Genomic DNA, 21,629 nt, shown 5'->3' on the forward strand with positions numbered 1-21,629 from the left:
TTTTTCGGACTGGCCGATTTTTCGGACGTTTCTGCGGCCCCTAAGGAGTCCAAAAAATCGGACAACAATTGTACAACTTACCAAGAGGATGCTTCAAGTGGTCTGTGGGGAGAACGTGCAGCAGAAGGAGGACAAGAATAGAGGAATTGTCCTAGGAATAAAAGGGAAAGGAAGCGTGCCACCAATTCTTTGAAGGAGCTAGAGCTCAAAAATCAATGGGCACTTTGCCGACCTAAACTGCGATAGGCGAAAGCCTATCTGTGACTGCCTCTGTTGCTGTTGTCTGAACTGTTCTACGAACGGATGCCGCTGTGGCCGCGAGCATGGGATGCAATCACAGCCATATGGCTGCAAGGTTTGCCGCCGATGTGCACACACCTCCACGCGCATGTCCGCCCACTTGCACAGCGCTACTGGCATGGCGCGCCTCCTATCCTTGCTCCGCTCGCCGGTGCTCACCGCTTTCCTGCGTCCCACCATGGAGTGCGCCTGGACACTCATGAGCCACTAAAAGCTTACGCTCTGAAGGCTTAGTAAACTCTTTGCACGCAGGCCGAGAATATGTCGGGACACTTTAGCTTGACTTTCCAGCTGCTGAGAGAGAATCTCACTCGTGACAAAGTTCGGGCCTCATACCAATGAGCTTGCCATCAGTTGATAGAAACAGCCCATACTTGAAAATATTTGCTCCTATATGCATCTCCTTTTTATTTGTATTTCCAAATGTTCGACTGAATTCGCACTGGGTTTTGCCATTTTTTCGAATATATTTTATTCGCTGTGCAGTTTACTAACCCCTCTCTTCAGTTTTCTTTTTGAATAAAACACACTACTTTTTACTATTAAAACTGGATTAAGTCGTTTATTTTAAAATTTTTAACATGCTTACTAAAGAGCGACAGCATCGGGCGATATGGTGTCAGCCTGTCTTGACATAAAACAAAATTCTCTATCACTCAGGCAAAGGCGCTCAGGGAAAACTTGGGGGAATTCGGAAATGTTAACTCGGTAGACACCCTGGAAGTTGCAACTGCATTAAAGCAGATGGTGTTGCAGGGTGCTCACTAACTTATCGCCTTGGTATATTTTTGTCATCTGAAATGTGATTGCACTAAAGAATACACACTTAAGGGCATTCAGTTACAAAACGGCTGCAGTGCTTTTGAAACCAGCCAGTGCAGGCGACTTGACAAACGCAAATGCACTGTGGTCTGCGCCGTACCCCTAGCCCCGACAATACCAAAACATGGTGGCCATCTACAGGCGCTGGGCAATAGAATGGTCACAGAATCCGAGCTGCATGGTTTATTGCAAGCTCCACATTCACCGTGGGCTCTGCTCACTGGCTATCAGAACTTTTGCTTTTCTTGGACTGTACAATACATTGCCTAGCAAAACTTAAGGAGATAGTGCTTTCGATGTACTTCTTTGCAATGTTCGTTGGGCACTGGGATTGTGTGCTGCCTAGCCAGGGAGAGCAGCAGGTCCGACTCTTTCACCTCTTTCTTCCCAACTGGGAGCACGAAGGCTTCTTCCCTAAACTGGAGTGTCTCATTGTTGATGGCGTGTGTTGGTTGGTCCCGCCGATGCAGGCCGGATTCCGAGAACCCGTTCAATGCCACCAGTGGCAGCGCAGGGCCTGCGCAGCAGCGTCGTATCCGCAAGGCAATTCGACGGAAGCCCACACCACGGTAGCTCTGGACTGTCTGGCTGCTGCCAACACATGCACTGTATGTGCCCTCAGGTCCTGTTGAAGCGCTGCGCCAGGGCCCGCACGATGCTGCCCGGAATCTCCTGGTGCTGCTGAATGAGGTCCTCCACTGCACTGGCTGCCTGCAAGATGATGGTCTTTGTCCTGTGTGCTGTTTTTTAGAAAGGGGCACTCGTGCGAAAAGGCCTCGCACTGTGCTGGTATGACACCTTATGGCTTGGAAAGTTGCCACACACTCGATCGTGTAAAGAAAAGGGATACTGGCAGTGTACTGAGCACTTTTTGTCAATGAGTCAAGCCAGTATTTTTAACTTATTTATCCCTGTTTAAGCTCCACACAGTGTGGTGCTCCTCTCCCCCGCCCTTCCAATTTTCGTTTTGTTCGCACAGCTGTGAGATTTGATGCGTTTTATGTTGCTTTGACAACTTCCAATGTGATGGGAAATTCTAGTGCAGTAAAGTTGAGGAGTTGTGAAAATTTGGGGTGAAAAAATGCAAGCTCGAAGAAGAGCGAATACTCTATCTCTGTACAGTCTAGTGTAGATATTTTTATTTGAAATTTACACTAGAATTTCCCGAAGTTGTTGGAGTAGCTAAGTTTACTTGAATGTTAAGAGTTATGTGAACGTTGCACAAAATGTGGCATACTGTAGTCCCAGTTTGTGCACCACTCACGTGTCAGTTTTCACTAGCAAATGAATTGCAATACATTCAGGCTGCTCACCTTGTGGGCAAGCTCCTGAGGAGACATGTTCGGGTCAAACGGAATAGGCGGCCCAACAATGGTCCTGCAGTGCGGGTGGAACAGTTAGAAGGGTCACCACTTCATTTAAGATGTGCTAGGCATTTACCTCAATTTTACGGGGAACCCTCCATATATTGGTACAATGGGAAGCCTTGTCCTGTCGTATAGCCTCTTGAACAGACCTGTGCCAGAGGGAGAACGCACCAGGATCCCCCTTATTTGGAGGCCATCCCACAGCAGAATGTTAATGCGCAAATAAACTTGTTCAACATGCAGACATTCTGGAGCCTGTCTCAATGTGAGTCTCCACTGAATTAATTTGTCAAACATATATATGTATGCAGAACATTGAAAATATTCCCTCACTTAGTGACTGTGCTGGCAAAGCAACCTAACCTTGAATTCTTTCATACAATGACGAATATCTTGTCTCGTTTCGTGTTGTTTTTGTGGCAAGAATAGTGAATGTTGACGATTAGAAATATTTTACAACACTGGAAATTAAGTTTCTTGGTAAACACAAAACTCTTTGTGGGGCATCTTCAGCATTGCCCAGCCCTACTAAGAGGGGATGCTGTACATAGTTTCATATGTACACTTCAGAGGCTGTAGCAACTTTTCATACTGCAAGAACGAGGAACGTGCGATGTAATTTGGCACAATGTTTAACTACACATAGTATGGCCACAACATACAAAACAAGTGCATGTGAAAGACTGCAGATGAACTTATTGACCACAGAAAAGTGGGCAAACTGCCACGTTTGTACAAGCACACTCATTGCACCGCCTTCATTCACTACTAAAATGTGGTGCATCAAGGCATACAAACAATGCAGCAGAATCCCATTGCGTATGAGCAGTAGAGAATACAAAAAATTGCCCACTATAGTTCTGTTCCTTTTTTGCCCGTTCACACATTCCTGGAAAACTTTTGGCACGGATATTCATTGCATCGCCAAACTGCGATCATATAAGTTTTCGAGCCACTAGATCCCATGTAGGGAACAAAAAAATAAAATGAAATGGCTGAGGTGCAATTCGTAAAAGGTCTGTTTGGCTTGGTTTTGCAAAGACTATGCATGCAGTTTCATTAAAGTTAGGCCACAGTCTTCCACACACGTTACACGTGCTGCCAAACGGGTTGTCTGTGAAGTCGTGGTGAAACCTGGCCATTGCAGTCGAGCTTGCCGCCAGTCGAAGAGTGTGGTTCATTATGGGTGCCACTGCTTTATCCATGGCTTCGTCTCCTCATTCATGTTGCTGAATGACGACAGCGGTTGCAGTAGCTTCGATCTTGGCAAGCTTCTCTATAATGTGCTAACCTGGCCTTCCTTTGCTTGAGAATTCGCAGCCTGCCGTTTAGCTATATCTACTGGATGATTAGATTCAGCCTATTGCTTGCACTGAAGTGTACGCACAGGCGGCCCAGCCATTGCACCATCCAGGGCGAGACCAAGCGCCAGCGAAGCAGCTGTTAAACACTCGCCTAGTCACATGGTACTGCAGCGGCAAAGCCGCCTCGCAACAAATCGTGGCGTGATGTTACACTCGTGCTCCGCTGGCTCATTGCGGCGCAATCAGTGACATTGCCATGTTGCGAGACATGGCACAGTAGAGCTTCTTCTCTAAAAATTAGTAACCATTATGAGCCGTTTGCTTGGTTTTTCCGTGCATGTTTTTCTGTGCTCACGAGTTCAGGCTGACTGATGGTAAGTCACCCTAATTTTTGACTTGGGTATCTCTTAGCGGCACTCGCACCTTGACGTTGGTGTTTAGGTTAAATGAGCGAACGTCTCTCCCCTGGCATGACATGCAGGTGAGGAGAAAGCGCAATGTGCACCATCTGGCGGGGCGTAGCCCCTTGGCGAGTGGCACACGTAGTGCACCTTACTCTCTGGTGCTGACATCAGCGCATGTAACGCGTGCAAGCGAGGAGGAGGGAGTCATGCCAAATCTGCTCAGTCTATGCCAGGTGGCAGTTTTCCATGAATTAGCCAGTTAAATATCATGCCACCTTCTTGTGTGTGATGTTATTAGTTATGTCATTACTTCCGGGTTTCAAGGAATTTTACCGAAGTCGTGCTCACATGGTGAGTCTCTAAAAAGTCTACGATTCTGTGCTTTGGTGTGTGGTAATCAGTGAACTTTAATTATTACTGACACTTCAGTAACTCAACTTGTAACTAAAATTATGCTCTGATATATCTATACTAACCCCCCCCCCCCTTTTTTTTTAAAATATCGTTCTCCCTCATCTCGGGAGGTGGACCAGAAGTGCTGCTATAGCTGCCCGCTGCAGCAACTTCCCCACAATACTTGCCCACCAGTCACGTCAAAATGTAGTTGGTTATAGGACCAACAAGTGAATGGAGGAATGCATTTCTGCAGGCACATTACTTGCATAGCTTGCTAAGTATGAAATAATGAGCAACTCTTAACTAGTTTAGACTGACATTTTTTCAGAACTCATGTCATTCATTTTGCTGAAAGGTCAAAATTCTGTTCTTTTAAATATTTTGTGCCAGCATGTCAACCATTTGAGCATTCACATATGTGGGCTGTTTCAGCAAAAGAAAAGTTGCTGAAACTTGCTAGGTTGAGTTGCTTTAGAGTGCACCTTACCTATAAGAGTAGACTGTCAAAATCTATGACTTCATGCAGAAGTGTAATTTACTAATGCACCTAGCAACATATTCGGCAACAAAACAATATAAGGTGGGTGCGCGAGCTCTTCAGTTCCTTTCTAAAACACTGCATGCACAAGCAGTACCACGACCGAAGGCGACTGCCCGGAAGGCTTCACGGATGTTCTCTGTGAAGACAGGCACGATGGGCACTCGAGCCTCGATGGCAGCCTTGGCAAAGCCCAGCCGTTTCTTCCAGAGTAGGCGATACCGCTCGTCCCCAAACTGGGCCTCGAGCACACCTCCCGGGGCGATGGCGAGAAGATTGCCATCGCGCATAACCTGGGCACAGCTCTGCACGGTGCCAGGGCTCACCTTGAACACCTCCGTCAAGATCTTGAAGCCTGTGGCAAACAATCACATTCGTGAGCTGTGCACTTCAACATTCACATAGCAGATAGGTGTTGAATAAGTGAAGAATGAATGGCCGGTGTTTGCCATAATTCGTCAACTGGCCTGTGGTTGATGCCCACTTACACTTCACATTCATATCTTTTCAGAACACAAGTGCAAATACCAGGGTGTCTACCAACCGGGAATTCTCATGGATTTTGAATACATTGGGAAAATGGGGGGGGGGAGGGATGTATTTGTGCTTCTATCAAAGAAAATGAGCAGTAATTTTGTTGAAAGAGAACGAAAGTCGTAATATTGGCTCAAGTGACAGAGAGAAATTGTAACATATCCTCTTTGATGCTGTGCCGTCCGCTGGAGGAGTTGCCAGTGTACCGTTAACAACCGACTATTCGGACGGCTTCGCAGCGCCACCACGTCCCCCAAGAGTCATGTATAAGAATGTCTGAAATTTCAAATGCAAAAATCCTTCGCCATTAGACTTTTTGCCATGACTGCCGGACCGAAACAGCATTAATCAAAGCCACCACCATCGCTGCCATTTTGATTACCTTGCTGCCTCGAACTGGCGCTCGCATGCAGATCTGCTGGCAGCCATACCCACCACTGCAGCAACGTTAGGCCTAGCTGCTTCGACGTTTGCTATCAAGCTTCTTGCCATTCTGTACAGTGTTTTTCATTGAAAAAATTCACCGCTGTCAGCAACGGCACCCACTCTGCCATTGTGGTCCTCGTGATTTGTTTCGGAGCTCGGAAAGCATGCCACGTTGCATAATGCCGTTTCCCGAAAGTCAGCTTCACCTCAACAGAGCAATGTTAGGTGGTGAAGGGGGGCAATTGAGGGCTAAGGGGGCAATTGTAGGACACAGTATCTAATCCTTAAGAATGTAGTCCGTGCACCCGCCATCTCCTGTCACAGTACGAGCACCGATATGCCTAATTAGTGTACTGGCAGGCCTTCCGAGCTTTTTCAAGAAGTGCATGTTGCTTGTACATGTCCATGGCGCTCCCCTTGTTCCCTTCTGTCCTTCCTTGTTTGCACCAAAGCAATCATATTTATAGTGTGTTCAGAGAGCTTTTTCTGATGTGCCTGCGGCGGTTTGAGCCCCTAAAGGGCCCCTCACCATGTCTGGTCATTTTGAGACGACAAGCGCCGTGCATACTATGCATGCTAACTTGCTATGCGCTACGGAAAGAGCTGAAATTTCAAACCAAATGCTGTCTCTTTGTGGGCACCATGCTCCCAATCAGAGAGCGGACGTAATCACACAAATAAGCCTACGTACATTGCACTGCTTTGACGCCACTCGTTGTGACACGCGACTTCCAAAAATTATTCATGGCAACATCTGTTGTTTGTGTAATCTGTTGCTTTAATAGACAAATTAAAGATTAGAGAAATAATAAAGCACACAAACCGAATGTCTGTGTGTTCATTTTACTTTGCACTGCTGCAAGATAGATCTACTTCCGTGCACACAATGAAAGTATGTCATTTTCTACAATGTTCGAGTGTGCGCTCATGCTCTACTTGTGTCTTCCTCAGTATTCGAGTAGTGCTGGCCTATACCGGTAGTCAGGTGTTCTCGTGCATTAGCAAAATCGTGTGCTGTGCAAAACGAGACAGCTCATGCGCGATGCTGTTGGCAGAAGTGCACTGCACAGCATAAAAGCAAGAGAAGAAATGAAGGCGGGCCAGTGACACATGCGTCACGCGATCCTCGAGCTCCGGTATGGGAGAACACAGGGAAAGAATTTCGCATGCGGAGGCTAGATGGGGCAAGTGAAAAGAGTCTCTTGGCAGTGGCCTTCGCCTCCTAAAATCATGGGTTCGTGGCACTAAAATATTTCTACCTCTGCTATTAATGAACCTATTTGAAAAATTCTTGCAGCAGAACGCTCCTTAGAGAGCACTTCCAGCGTATAAACAATATTTGCTATGTGGTCTGGTGAGGGGCCCTCTAAGGTCAGTAAAACACATGCATTCTTTTTTCGGACATGAGTCAGGAAAATCGGACGTTACCTGTACAACTGACTAAAAGTACGGTTCAAATGGTCCATAGGGCGAACATGTGGCGGAAGGAGGATGAGAACAGAAACAACCTATGCGTTGAGAAATGAACAGGAAAGTAAGTGTGCCACAGCTTCTTCGATGGAGCTTAAGCTCAAGAAACAGTGTTGGCTGATGCCGAAGTGTCCCGCCCTTCTGTTTTTTGTTTGAATAAAGTAAACACTAGTCCTTACTATTCGAACTGTATTACTATTTTTTTTTTAACAGGCTTATTGGAGAGTGGCAGCATCGGGCGACATGGTGTCAACCCGCCTTGTCATAAAATGAAGTTCCGTGTCACTCATCAGGGAATTTGGAAATGTAAACTTCGTAGACACCCTGAAATACACTCGACTGCTGTTAATTCTACCTTGACAGGACCGACGAAATTGATTGAATTACCCGGCGAGTTGAATTAAACAAGATGCAGAAAATACCTCATTACAAACCGCTGACTCATCTAGGTTGTAGTTGCCCGATTCTAGCACTCACCCGAATCAAATGTGCTTCCACTTTCTGTGTCTAAAGTAAAAATGACAACAAAGCTCCTAAATAAAGTACAAATCTAACTGAATACTGGTAAGCACAGCTCCAAGACTGGACAAAAAGACAGAAGCACAGTACAAGCGGTAACGAAACGCATTTTGTTAACGTAGAAGTCTAATGTACACCCAATTTTCTTATGAATAGTAAAATGGCCAAGAGTTTATTATGTATTGCACAATGCTGGCCGCTGTATTTAAGTCTGCTTTGCTGTAATATGTTTGTGTTATGCATAAAGCATACAAATGCCGCCAAGGCGTTTTTTTTTATGTGGTGGTCGATCACGCCAAGCAAGCAATTTTTGGCCCAACTGTTTTTAATTACAGAAAGAAAAAGCCACCTGTTATAGTAAATACTGTAATCAGACAGTGGTAAGCTATGGCTATTGCCTGAAAATCTTCCCTAGGGCCAGCCAAAAGTCTGCATTTTCAAAGGGAGATTATTTGTGTACCAGACCCCTATCTCCTAAGTTCTGCAAAGACAGCTATTGGCGTCACCATAGAGGTCAGGCGCATGCTTGTACCGATCAACTTCAAATTATCAGCGAAGGCCAAAAGCTTTATCACACAGAAATGCATGGGCGCAGACTGCGATCGAATTACGGAAGTCTACTGTAGTACCATAATAGGCAAAGCCCTGCTACCACACAAAATAAAACTTTTAAGCATTCCCATGGTGAGAAAAAGCCAACCTCAAGTAAAAAAAACTACAGCCAGTTCAGTTATCAAGATTGCGGAATTGCTAATATCAGCAATATAGTTTGTTATGCAGTGAAAGCTGCTTCGGAACAAGGCATAATGCATGTGAGGTGGTGAAGCATAAGGGAGACAGTGAGAACATCGATTTGTTACAGTATGCGCAAAGGTAAGAGTTCCTGGCATTTTTCAAATTGCAACTGGGCATCACTTGATAGAGCAGTTAACATGCCCTTCAATCATGTGCCTGAAAAACATCCTCAGCTATCTCCCCAGGAGACTGGTGCTGTAAGGGGGTGTGCTTAGTTGCACACTGTTTATTGTAAAAATAAACTCCGTGTATACAGTCGTACCATGCACAATGTTTTAGTCTGTATGTTGATGACGTACAGATAGGTTTTAAGTTGTGTAACATTGCGGTCTGCGAACGACTCATACGGCTTACATTAAACTGATTATCTAAACGGGCGGATGCAAATGGCTTTAAAATAAATTGCCACAAAGGTATGTGTGTACTCTTTTCAAACGGGAGAGGCATAACACTAGTGCCAAAACTCTCCATCAATCAAGAGGAACTACCTGTGAGCAGTGAACACAAATTCCTGGGAATTCTAGGCTTACTTTCATCCCCTAACTTAAATATATGAAGGCAAAGTGTTTCAAGACAATTAATATTTTAAAAATTGCCTCGCACGACATGGGGCACTGATCGGCAATGCCAAGCGCACTAAAAATCTTGGACCCTGTGCACCGCCTAGTGACCGATGCTTTCAGGACAAGCCCTGTAGAAAGTCTTTATGTAGAATCAAACGAGTGGCCACTGTCTACAGAGGTCATATTATCTGAAAGTAAACTCTAATCCTGAACATCCTTGTTGCACAACTGTAAACGATGTGTCCTGTGCCATACTTTTTAATAATTGGCCTACAGCCAGGGAGCCCTTCTCGCTCCGTGTAAGGAATCTTAGTGAAGAAATGTGTCCCACTTGTAGAACACCATCTAATGCTTCCAGCGAAGCTGTCGCCGCCGTGGCAGTGGCAGCTCGTAGAATGTGACATGTTGTTTATTGAAATAAGTAAGCGCATCCGAATGCACTTCCTTGAAGTTCAGTCGAAGTACTGCTGCCCAGAGTTTTACAGCGATGCATCTAAGTCACAAGCTGGCATTTCTTACGCAGCAGTTGGATCGTCCTTTTCGGACTCTGCCATTCTGCATGCACAAGTATCTTTACGGCTGAAGCCTATGAAGTGTTATCGGCTGTGAAACACATAAAAAATTTTAACTAGGAAAGTCAATTATATATACCGACTCACTGAGCATTTTTAAGGCATTAGTATTGCTAAAGAAGCACAAAAATCTTGTAATTATCTTTATACACTCATGCGCTGTTTATGCATGTAATCAATGTGTCATTACATACTGGGTGCCAGGGCACAGAGGCATTGAGGGTAATGCGCTCGCTGACGAAATCGCCACATCCACAGCAAGAGATTATTGGCAACACTTGTGGGACTCCCAAATCTTGAATAAACGTCACTTAATGAGGCCACAATTAAGCACCTCCCCGTCTACAACAAAATTGTGAGAAACCGATGTCGCGTTCTGTCGACTAAGAATAGGGCAACCGTAAAGTACACTGCTTGCTGACTGGTGATGAACCTCCTACATGTGGTAGATGTAGTAAAAGATTGACACGTCCTTTGGAATGTAGGAAAACAATGCAAGAGGAGAAAGCACTTTCCCTTGGCATATCAACACCATATACCATTACATCCAGCACAATTTCTCGGCAAGAACCCATTATTCAACACCAAATCAGTTTTAAATTATTTAAATGACATTCTTGCATAGTACGGCTTCTTACCAGAGGCTGCTGCTGTGTCAGTTACATTTAGCAGAGCACGCGTTTCCAGGCCCTTCCATTCAAGGGCCCTGTTAAGGCATTAGTGCTGCGTTCACTACATGTTCTGTTACATAATCAGTGTGTAACAAAACTGCCATAGTTCACATCTCGGGTCATTGTCATTGTTTTAATACTTCTATATTTTACGCAATCCAGAGCGACTGATTTTAGGCCTATTTACAGCCATGCCACATGCACCATTCGAAGTACATTTCTCCATTTCACGAACAATTCATTGAAAACCGATTACCATGTGTATGGCACTCTTTGGCCATTGCATCGTAAAACCCCATACATCAAACCAAATCAATCTCATGCAAAAATAGAAGTCAGATCCGGAGAAAGAGGGTGGGGGAGGATCATTACTTCTACCAGAGTCCTTTAACCCTTTGAGGGTCGCTTCTCTTCGTCATACGCAACTGGCCAGGGTCAATTTTTTTACTGAGGATTCCAATTCATCTGAGGAACCTATTTCGAAAACATTTACCGTAATTTTTATAGGGTGACTAAAGTGAGAAAAAAATATTTTGCGTGGGTGTATATGTACTGTTTATTCATGAATAACAATAAAAAAAGGAAATAAACTTATAAGAATTCAAAATTTGGTGCCTTGTTATACACATAAGGCTTAGAAAATGCACACACGGGAATATTTCGCATGTATCAAATGTTCCTCCTCTTACACTAATATTCGTGTCCATAGCATAATCGAACTGAGTAGGTGAGCGCACTCAAGAAAACTGCGGTTGTGTGTCCATCAGAAAAGCAAAACGTGTGGCAAACATCCACTAATCTTCATCTTATTGCCAACTGGAGGCAATTAGTTTTCGCGAGTCTCTAAAAAAAAAAAATGCATGCACAGTGGCATCTTTCCTATGCGCACCCCTGTGAGCACTAAACGAGCAAGAAACAGGCGGTCGCTCTTTGAGTGATTAGTAATGAGATAGCCATCAGTTTTGCGAGCGTAAGAAGCCAAAACTGCCAGCAGAACAAAACCCAGACCGCCACACGCCCATTACAGGCCCATTAGGTTACTCCCAGTATTACATACATTTTTACCAATATAATCTCCGATAGAATAAGGGCAACACTGGATTTTAGTCAACCAAGGGAACAGGCTGGCTTCAGGAAGGGATACTCTACAATGGATCACATCCATGTCATCAATCAGGTTATTGAGAAATCCGCAGAGTACAATAAGCCTCTCTATATGGCTTTCAGAGATTACGAAAAGGCATTTGATTCAGTAGAGATACCAGGAGTCATAGAGGCATTACATTATCAAAGAGTACAGAACGCTTACGTAGATACCGTGGAAAATATCTACAGAAGTTCTACAGCTACCTTAATTCTACATAATAAACGCAGGAAGATACCTATAAAGAAAGGGGTCAGACTGGGAGATACGATCTCTCCAATGCTATTTACTACGTGCTTGGAAGAAGTATTAAAGCTATTAAGCTGGGAAGGCTTAGGGGTAAGGATCGACGGCGAATATCTCAACAACCTTCGGTTTGCCGATGACATTGTTCTATTCCGCAACAATGCAGACGAGTTGCAACAAATGATTGACGACCTTAACAGAGAGAGTGTAAGAGTGAGGTTGAAGATTAATATGGCAGAAGACAAAGATAATGATAAATAGCCGGACAAAGGAACAAGAGTTCAAGATTGCCAGCCGGCCTCTGGAGCCTGAAGGAGTTTGTTTACCTAGGTCAATTAATCACAGGGAACCCTGATCATGAGAAGGAAATTCACAGAAGAATAAAAATGGGTTGGATCGTGTACGGCAGACATTGCCAGCTACTTACTGGAAGTTTGCCAATATAATTGAAAAGGAAGGTGTACAATCAGTGCATTTTACCAGTGCTGACATATAGGGCAGAGATTTGCAGACTGACAAAGAAGCTTGAGAACAAGTTAAGGACTGCGAAAAGAGCGACGGAACAAAGATTGCTCGGCATAACATTAAAAAAGACAAAGAGAGCGGTTTGGATCAGAGAGCAAACGGGTATAGGCAATATTATAATTGACATAAAGAGGAAAAAATGGAGCTGGGCAGGTCATGTAATGCGCTGGTTAGGAAACCGTTGGACCATTAGGGTTACAGAATGCATACCAAGAGAAGGAAAACGCAATCAAGGATGACAAAAGACAAGGTGGAGCGATGAAATTGGGAAATTCGCGGGCGCTGGTCGGAATTGGTTGACACAGGACAGGGGTAATTGGAGATCGCAGGGGGAGGCCTCTGTCCAGGAGTGGACATAAAACAGGCTGCTAATAATGATGAACAGTGTGTTATTATTGATTGGTCTGCAACCACTAAAGCAGCATCTACCTAAGATGAGGCTACGATCACCAATGTCGCTAGCATGGTGTGGCAGGTTGGGGCAGTTTAGATGGGTTAAGGCCCGATCGCACTAGCTGACGCAATGCCGATATTGGTCTATCAACTTCCTGCAATTCCTGTGTTGTGCCGATGGCCATGTTAACAGAAGTGGAATCATTGGCAGACAAGATTTTGTTGCCACGCTGCAAAGCCATGACAACCCCCAGGCCAATGTGGCTGTCCTAAAATTTTTGCTGCTAATTTCTAGACATGCTGCTTGCTTTTCTTTTTTTCTCATTCTCAACAAGGCATTTAGCATATTTGCAACAAGGAACAGTTGGATTGTGCACAACTTTCTGCGTTTGAATGTTGAAATGTGTACTTGTTTCTTTTTTTGAGTGACTGTTTTTACGGTCTAACAGATGTTATCACTCAGTGCCCACACGCCTGAAAGTTACCAATTGTTTTATCTGCAGTCTGTTGTCTTTGAAGCTTGTGTAATCTGATTGCATGTACAATGCAAATTGTGTAGAACTTTCTGGAAGATACGCGGGCACCAGTGATTACTCCGGAACCTTCGGAGCTTACACACTACTTGACAATATTGATTTATCAAAGTGCTGTATTTCTTCGCACTCGCACATGCAGCCACAGTTGGTTGTTCACTTCAAGCACTGTGTAAACTGCATAGCTTGGATATGCTGATTTGCAAATATGAGCACTGTTGCATCACATTAGCTGAGACGAGCTGCACGATTTGAGCAGCCAGTGAGTTCGGGGACCCTTTGAAAACAATGACTAGGAGACAGGGGTGTTATTGATAGCTGATTTCACTTTTGTTTTTTTTAGAACTGAACTGAATGAGAGTTGAACTCTTGTGCATCATGCAGGCAAGCATTCACTTCGAGAGCTTTCTTTGAAAACGTTGAAGCCTGCTGCATATTACTCATTACGGATCGACGTGTGCTGTCACTTGTTGCCTGTTTGGCCCAAGAGGCAAACAAAAGGGTCAGCACAAGAATATTAGAACAGTCTTCTATTGGTTGTAAACAATACATACAAAGCTACTACTAAAGAGACCGGTGCTGCTATCACTACGATGTAGAAACTGACATCACATGACTCGCCTTTGCCACAACCAAAGCAGCTCTATGGCTGGGCGATTGAAGCCTTGATTGTAGGTTTGCAGGTAACGTGTTTCATTCCCAAAGAAGCAATTTAGTTGCCCACTCTTACAGCATGGTTTACTGCTCGGTGCTGCAGTGTAGGACATATTTCCAAGCCCAGGGAGAGTTTCCACACATACCCCAAAACGAAGTGGCAGCAAGATGCTTGGCTGATAGTCACTGAAAACAGAATAATATACTGATTATAAGAGTCAACAGACGATGCAAACAGGGCTTCTAGCGTGTGTAGGACATATTTCCAAGCCCAGGGAGAGTTTCCACACATACCCCAAAACGAAGTGGCAGCAAGATGCTTGGCTGATAGTCACTGAAAACAGAATAATATACTGATTATAAGAGTCAACAGACGATGCAAACAGGGCTTCTAGCGTGCTCATTTAATCTGACGTCAGTCAAAATACTAAAGGATAGAAAATTGGACGAGTTGATATGGTACCATATTCTTGGATTGAACAGTGCTCATTCTGTCTGCTTCGTCTCTGTGTGTGTCACTTCACGCTACAATCCAAGAATCAGTTAAAATACCCTGCGCAGAGATGCATGCGCACACACGGTGGAAGCATGGATTTAGGAGACACAAATATAAGCGGTTGAAGTTCCACTTATTATAACAGACCGGTGAAAAATCATCATCCTGTGATAATTCTGGCGAAACTGGCAAGTCACACTCCCCACAATGAGTGTTATCGACAGTACTGTTTCTGTTGCAAAAGTGCATATAGCTACTTTTATGAAAGATTGTGCGAACTAATAACAAATGTTGCTCGTCCGCTAATAACCGTTGCTGCCTGAACACCATACTGCAAAACACGTGCTAGGTTGTTTTGCAGTCAGGACGCCACACTTGGAATTAACTGTAGCTGAAGCACTGGAGATGCCAAACACTTCTCAGCCAGTATCATGCGATGTCACTTTTTACGTCGTGGAGAGATCCCAACACATGGTGCCTTGGTATGTCCTGGAGGCCAATATGCAGTCGTGTTTTGTTCATGGAAGTGCCGACGAGTGCAACTGGCAGCCTTCGGTGGTCAACGGTGACATACCGATGTTGGCTCTGCACTGTGTCACCGCTTCCCGATTCTTGTGTGCGCACCTAACAACGCTGCAAATCGTCATTAGAACTGAACTAGAGAAGTAGTTCCCGTCAGGCTCCAGTGGAACATCTATAAATGGAACTGCCGCTTAAACAGACCATCCTCATGGTTTGTTGGTTTTGTATTCATGCAAAGCTCTCTGGAATGTCTCAGTAAATGGAACTCTTGTTAAATGGAACCAATTTCCCTGGTGCCTTGACGTTTTGTTTAAAGAGTCTACTTTAATTGCTTATCTTTTAGCAGGTTCGTCAGTGGTGGGTGCACGAACTTGTGAGCTTAGCTTGGCCTAACATTCACTGAATGAGATTCATACAGCCTCAAACTCTATTCGAATGGCTGGCAAGGGCTGACAATTGTGCATTTCAACTTCAGAGGCATGCTTCCATTCACTGAAAGTGCAAGCAAATATGTGGTGTCGCACCTTATGTTAGCCAAGCTGTTAAAAAAAAAAAAGACGTGGTGTGACTAACAAACACCGTAGGTCTCGTAATCATGTCTTGCACTGGGACAGTCGGTATTCTATATATAAGGACGGATTCTGAGGCATCACCTGTTTGCCTGCCTTCCCATCCTAAAGGACGGGAGGGCAGGCTTCTAACGCTAGAGGGTTGAGGGCCCCGTGTCACAGAAAATCCGGCGCTGGCGTCCGGCATGCCGTGTCCAGCATCGGACATCGCTTCAGGAAAAAGAATTTCAAACCACCTTCCAAACCATGTGTACCCAACCACTTTTCTACCACCAAAGTTGCACATACCTGGTCATTTATTCTTTACAAAGTTACTCCTTAGAATTTTAAGAACAGCAGCCCGTAAACAAATGTAATGGGAAAAAAAAACACCAACAACACATATCTTTTGTTATCTCTTCTCAGATTGAAATGTTAAAAGTGTGAAACAAGAGGCGACAAGAGGCGATCGATCGAACAAGAGGCGATCGACCCACGCAAGGGGCGGCGTTTCTACCAGAAAGCTTGCCTTCGTGCATAGTGTTCGCCGCCAGCGTTTCCCAATAAATGTTACGGTTACATAAGCTGCAGCTGCCGGAAAGCATGAAAAGGAGTCGGGGGTCTTTGAATGCTATTGCATTCCACTTTTAAAGGCAAAGCTTAAGCATCCTCCAAATGTTTTTGTTCCTGCACCAGAAAGAAGTGCAGCAGCAACCAACCTTTTCAAATACTTGGCAGCATTTTTCAGTGCAATTATTCAGATCCTTGTATAAACTGCATTACTAATGGCATAAACATTAAATGTTACCATATCTGCACCAATTATAATGAAACCTTTATTATTGTTATAATTGTTTTTTATGGTTAAGAAAGTGAGGAAGATATGTGAACAGGTGCACAATGCACTCGTTCTGTCACATTCTGTCATAACGCTACCATGCTGGCACCACGGCTCGGACTGAATATTCATCAATGATTCCATTCCAATGCCATTCCTTGGCATGCTGCGTCAATGGTCAGAGCAGCGCTGTGCTCACGTTATCGACGGGATCAGCTGGCCGCAGATGGTGGATGATACGAGTGGCATGGAGGCCTCGAAATATGCGAGCTGAACACGCCCTGGCACCGGAACAAGGTGGCGAGAGGGCATCCCTAGTTGAACCAGTGCCGGAGTTGGTTCCGCTTGACTCGGCTGGTTTAGGCAGCTGTCATGGCTGCTTTGCAGACTGACTGATCGCAGTGCCTCTGCAGGTTATCTTGAAAACACGAGCTGAACTTGCAGCTTCGAAGCGTTTAGAAATCTGCCATTCCTGATGCACAGCCCACACTCCAGAGGCAACGCAGGTGCACATTGCGGTAACTGATCGCACAATGCTGGAATGCTCAAATGGGACCGCAACACGCTGCCCTGAAAGGCCAGATATGCACACATGAGTGCGGTTGCGCCCGCGCAAATAAGAGTGCACGTCATGGATCAGGCCACTTAGCCCTATTGTCCGGTTTCGTCTAGCGTTTCCAGCTTTACTGCAAAACTGAGTCGTCTAACGGTTAAACTCGCCGAGATTTCAAGCGCAGACTTTAAAGCGCGAAATTTTAATTGTGTAAGGAACGGGAGGGGAAAGAGAATGTTAAGGCTCATTAAATTTTTAAAGACATTATAGGGTTTAGCTTAATTTACAAAGCAATTCACAGTTAGAGATTCCATATTATATGCGCAGCATAGGTTGAGAACTCCCACATGCATGCATATAAACACTCAAAACACTTGCATTGTACTCTTTGCTGAATGGCTCACACACTAATACTCTTCAAATTCTCAGTGAAGTGGGTCAGCACACAACTGGATTCTTCCCTTTCCTGCACAGCTGAGTCGTCTAGTCATTAAACTCGCCGAACATTACACATTAAAGCGTGAAATTTAAATTGTAGAGGGAAAGGGGGAAGAGTAGGTATTGCAACTCTCACTATATTTAAAGAAAAGGTTATGAGGTTTGACTTAATTTATAAGGCAATTCACAGGCTGTGAGACTCCACATTATATTCACAGCATGGTTCCAAAACTCCCACATCCATGTATATAAACATTCAAAATACTTCCATTGTACTCTTTGCTGAAAGGCTCGCACATTATATTCTTCAAAATATCAGTACATAGGATCAGCATGGAACTTTTCATGCAGCTGGCACAGCAAAGTGCATGTGAAACAGTCGTTAACTGCCTAATACATTTTAAGCAATGCAGCTGCTAATTTTCAAACTTTCAAATTTTTTTCTCTAGTACTTAGACATGAGTATCAAGTGACAAAGCTACAGCTTTGAATCTCCAAGCATGCAGTACTTAAAAAGACATGGTACATCAGATTTCTCAGAGAAGAATAATTAAAAATTAAAATCTGGAGCTTTATGTGCCAAAACCATGATATCATTATGAGGCACGCCATAGTGCAGAACTACAAATTAATTTCAACCACCTTGGTTTTAGCATGCACCTAATGCACGGTACACAGGCGTTATTTCATTTTGCCCCCATTGAAATGCAACTGCCATGGCGTGAGATTTGATCCCGTGCTCTCAGGCTTTGCTGTGCAACGCCAAAATCGCCATGCCACCACACCGGGTAAAGGAGAATATGAACTACGGTATAATGCATTGCCAGTACAGTTGTGCAGCAGGCAATAATATTTCTGGTATTACAAGCATTTGCTACTCTTGCTATATCTTTTCGTTGATAGATTGAAATAACTAATGTGCATGCTCAAAGTGGGTAATAGAAAAACCTGCAAAAAAGTAATATCACCATATTATTGTTCACTACTACACATTAGCAAGTTAGCACATAAAACAAATTTTCACACTTGCATGCCTCCATGAGCAATTTTCTTGTTATTTGGCATTTGCTTGCTCGGTGAGTTTGAGTGTGCCTGCACAGCTGCCTCCAGTGGCACTCAGTAATCTTGAATTGTGACTGAATGTGCAATTGAGTGAAGCAAGCTTGACATTGAGCTTGTTTGTTAATACGCATGCAGCTTCACTTGAATTGCAGAATTCTATCTGGTTTCACTCCAGTGCTACTTAATGTACTTAAATGACAATTACTTATTTTCCAATTTACATAGCTGATCTGACAAGAGTAAGTGGGCGATTCGGGCTGGTTAATCAATGTTTATGCTGAATTTTTCTTTTAAGTGCAACAAACAGAGGCAAGATTAGGTTAGAAATAAGTGGCAGGACAAGCACTTCTTGAAAAGAGCTTGAGCGTTCATCAAATTGAACAGATTTGTCACCTCTAACAACAGCCACATCCAATTGGCAAGCACAACCTCATCTGTTTACTGGCACTGTCGCCTCCCCACTAATACTACAATTGGCCCAGCTTGGTTTCAGCAGTTACCATAGCATGTCCCTTGGTTATCTTGCATAGCAAAGGTAACTAATGATGCTAACTACCTCCTTGGATCCTTGCCAGGCCTCTATGACTGACTAATCTTCCCACATAGCAGCCCTGCTTTCCTTGTTCTTCTACTGGCAAAATGATGACTTACAGCTGATGAGCCCTTCAAGTGCAACATTTGAACAGATTATTAGAGATACAAACAGGTTTGTTGATGAACGAGCTGCATACGTTTACATATATTTGCTATGTTTGCCTCGCAACATCTGGCAAAGGCAGTACACACCTGGCACCATGAACAGGAAACGGTCGCCAACACCCCTGATGAGGCGACGCTTGTGTAGCAGGCAGCTGGCCACGAGGTAGTAGTAGTCAAGGGGCAAAGCGCCATGGTAGTAGACAAGCAGTGCTCCGCCAGTGTCTGGGATGTTCTCTATTCCTTGGACCTCATAACCTTAATCAACCAGGGGGCAAATAAGGTGAGTACGTAAGCAAATAAATTAAGGCACATGCTGTACACTCAACCACAATATCTTTTGGAACACTGAATGTGTAAGAAAAAGAATGTTAGCTTCCCTTGCTCTTTTTGCTGCACAACAAAAAAATGGGAGATGCACTGTGATCATTGTAGACAATAGAGCTGACTGCACATGTTGGTTGGATGCCAGTCGCAAGCTTTGAGGAGACTTTCTTCCTGTGCTCCATTCACTTTTGTGGTCAATAGCGCACATATATCAAATAGTCTGCTGCATTCTGCAGTTGTGTTAAAACCAAGGGAGCAGATATGCACACATGCCTTTGATGCAATAAACCACATGCAACACAGTCATCTTTAGCCACCTAGCATACAAGATGGTGTTCATACTGTTGTGGAAGGCACTTGATGCTGCATAATGTGTGGAGGCATGGTATCTTGTATGGTTAATCGATTTATCCTACGAGCATTTTCTTGCACGAGCATGCATAGAAGGCAAGTCAAAGCACCACAGGCCTGCTTTATATCGGGGAATTTCAATTGATTCGCGAACGTCACAGCGGGCGTGAGGTGTGAATGCATGCGACTAGGGACCCCTGATGTTAGTACCTCTACGATATATTCACTTTTGAATGTTAACTAATGAAGCCTCGCTCAACTTTTTCTGGTTTGGACGCACGGTTAGGGAGTCTTCGGGTGTTGCGACTGAGCTCTCGGCTTGCTCACCATGCCAGACGCGGCCGTGGCCCGACCACAGGAGCGCCAGGGTGTACCGCGCACCATCCCAAAAGTGGCGGGCGTACGCGTCTCGCAGAGGACGCCGGTAGCGGTAGATGTGCAGGAAGAGTATGGAAATGTACAGCAGCAAGATGACGAGCGTCGGGAGCAGGAAGGCCACCTGCAGCACGGCATGCGATTGGCTTGAGCCACCTGAACAAGAGACAACGCCATACGGTGCCCCGGAAACATGCGCAGGCATGCCTCGAAAAACGTGCCAAGAGACTGCTCAATCACCAGACCGTTGACCCAAAGTGCCCGACGTGCAATCGACTCCGCGCAAACGCGGTCAAGACTACAGTCGTTCGCTCCGCGAGACTCAAACGCAGCTCGTTCGCGCTGAAAAATACTCGTATGTGACGCCGCCAGTCCTCTATTCCGGCATGGGAGCGCTACACACAATGCCAGCATTTGTGCGCGCGTAATGGGGAGCACTCAACTGCCACAGGTGTAAAGAGCCAGACGAGCCAGTTGAAGTAGTCGAGGTCCGAGACCCAATGCAGCAAACTCGGCACCTCCATGGGGCTTGCCTGGACGCCGCGGCGATTCCTCGATTAAGCAACGGTGGCTCGTCGCCGCCGCCGGCAACCACCTGGGTTGCAGCAGCAGCCGCTCACCTGGGCATTTCCTTCTCGGGAAAATGCTACCCGCGGGACACAAACCCCCGCGGCATCAGCGACGACACCGCTGTTACGCGTACTTCTGAGCTCTCTGCTCGGCCGACAAACGCTGGTTCTTGTCTGATCCGACCATCTAAGATAGCGTGCTCATTTTCCTTGCCGCAGCGGTAGACCTTGCACTTAAGAGGAAAATGCAACGGAAACTAGTTTCTTCCATGCCAGCGGCAGCGGTGTTTGTTTGCAAGTGCGCTCACAGCCTCACTAAACCTGTTGGTTGCGAAATCAGGCTCATAAGTCCCGTTATCTCTTGTATTAAAATTCTCAACACTAAAGACGTTTGCGCCATCTATGAATATAAAATACAGCAAAAAAATACAAGAACAGTCTTATAATTAACGCAATCAGTTTTAGTCTTCTTTATTGTAGGTAGCCTGACAATTTGTATGTGGCCATTTGCTTTTCACACCTAAAGGATGTTTTTTTTTGAGACATACGGCGATGATGAGTGTTGTGACTAATACAAATAAATGGCTATACGTGGTTACGCTACGTCACGTGCGCTACGTGCACTCGACTTGCCACCAGCTGGACCAGTCAGCGCGCACACACGCTAGCACCACACCA

At 44.8% G+C, this 21,629-nt stretch overlaps 2 protein-coding genes across 4 annotated transcripts in view; one reads left to right on the forward strand and one right to left on the reverse strand.

The window, feature by feature from the left end:
* Window positions 1–1,982, forward strand: part of LOC135896443 (nuclear pore complex protein Nup153-like) — a 139,550-nt gene extending 137,568 nt beyond the window's left edge. For both annotated transcript variants that reach the window (XM_065424816.2, XM_065424817.1), the window contains exon 16: window positions 1,593–1,982. In XM_065424816.2, coding sequence (XP_065280888.1) covers window positions 1,593–1,695 — 103 coding nt within the window. In that variant the 3' untranslated portion in view covers window positions 1,696–1,982. The remainder of the gene's footprint in view (window positions 1–1,592) is intronic.
* LOC135896446 (DGAT1/2-independent enzyme synthesizing storage lipids) lies at window positions 1,291–21,307 on the reverse strand. 2 transcript variants are annotated; one of them, XM_065424821.1, is made up of 8 exons: window positions 21,003–21,307; window positions 20,826–20,915; window positions 20,335–20,506; window positions 19,420–19,587; window positions 5,229–5,486; window positions 2,563–2,638; window positions 2,436–2,499; window positions 1,291–1,833 (listed from the first exon to the last, which is right to left on the reverse strand). In XM_065424821.1, the coding sequence occupies exons 2-8, from the start codon at window positions 20,904–20,906 to the stop codon at window positions 1,741–1,743; spliced, it is 912 nt and encodes a 303-aa protein (XP_065280893.1). In that variant the 5' UTR covers window positions 20,907–20,915; window positions 21,003–21,307; the 3' UTR covers window positions 1,291–1,740. The 2 variants fall into 2 exon arrangements, with proteins under 2 accessions (XP_065280893.1, XP_065280892.1); XM_065424820.2 differs by having other exon boundaries at window positions 20,826–21,306.
* Between the last annotated feature and the right edge of the window lie 322 nt (window positions 21,308–21,629).

This window comes from Dermacentor albipictus, chromosome 6 (genome assembly GCF_038994185.2).
Source record: "Dermacentor albipictus isolate Rhodes 1998 colony chromosome 6, USDA_Dalb.pri_finalv2, whole genome shotgun sequence".
In the NCBI taxonomy this organism is placed as follows: Eukaryota; Metazoa; Arthropoda; class Arachnida; order Ixodida; family Ixodidae; genus Dermacentor; species Dermacentor albipictus.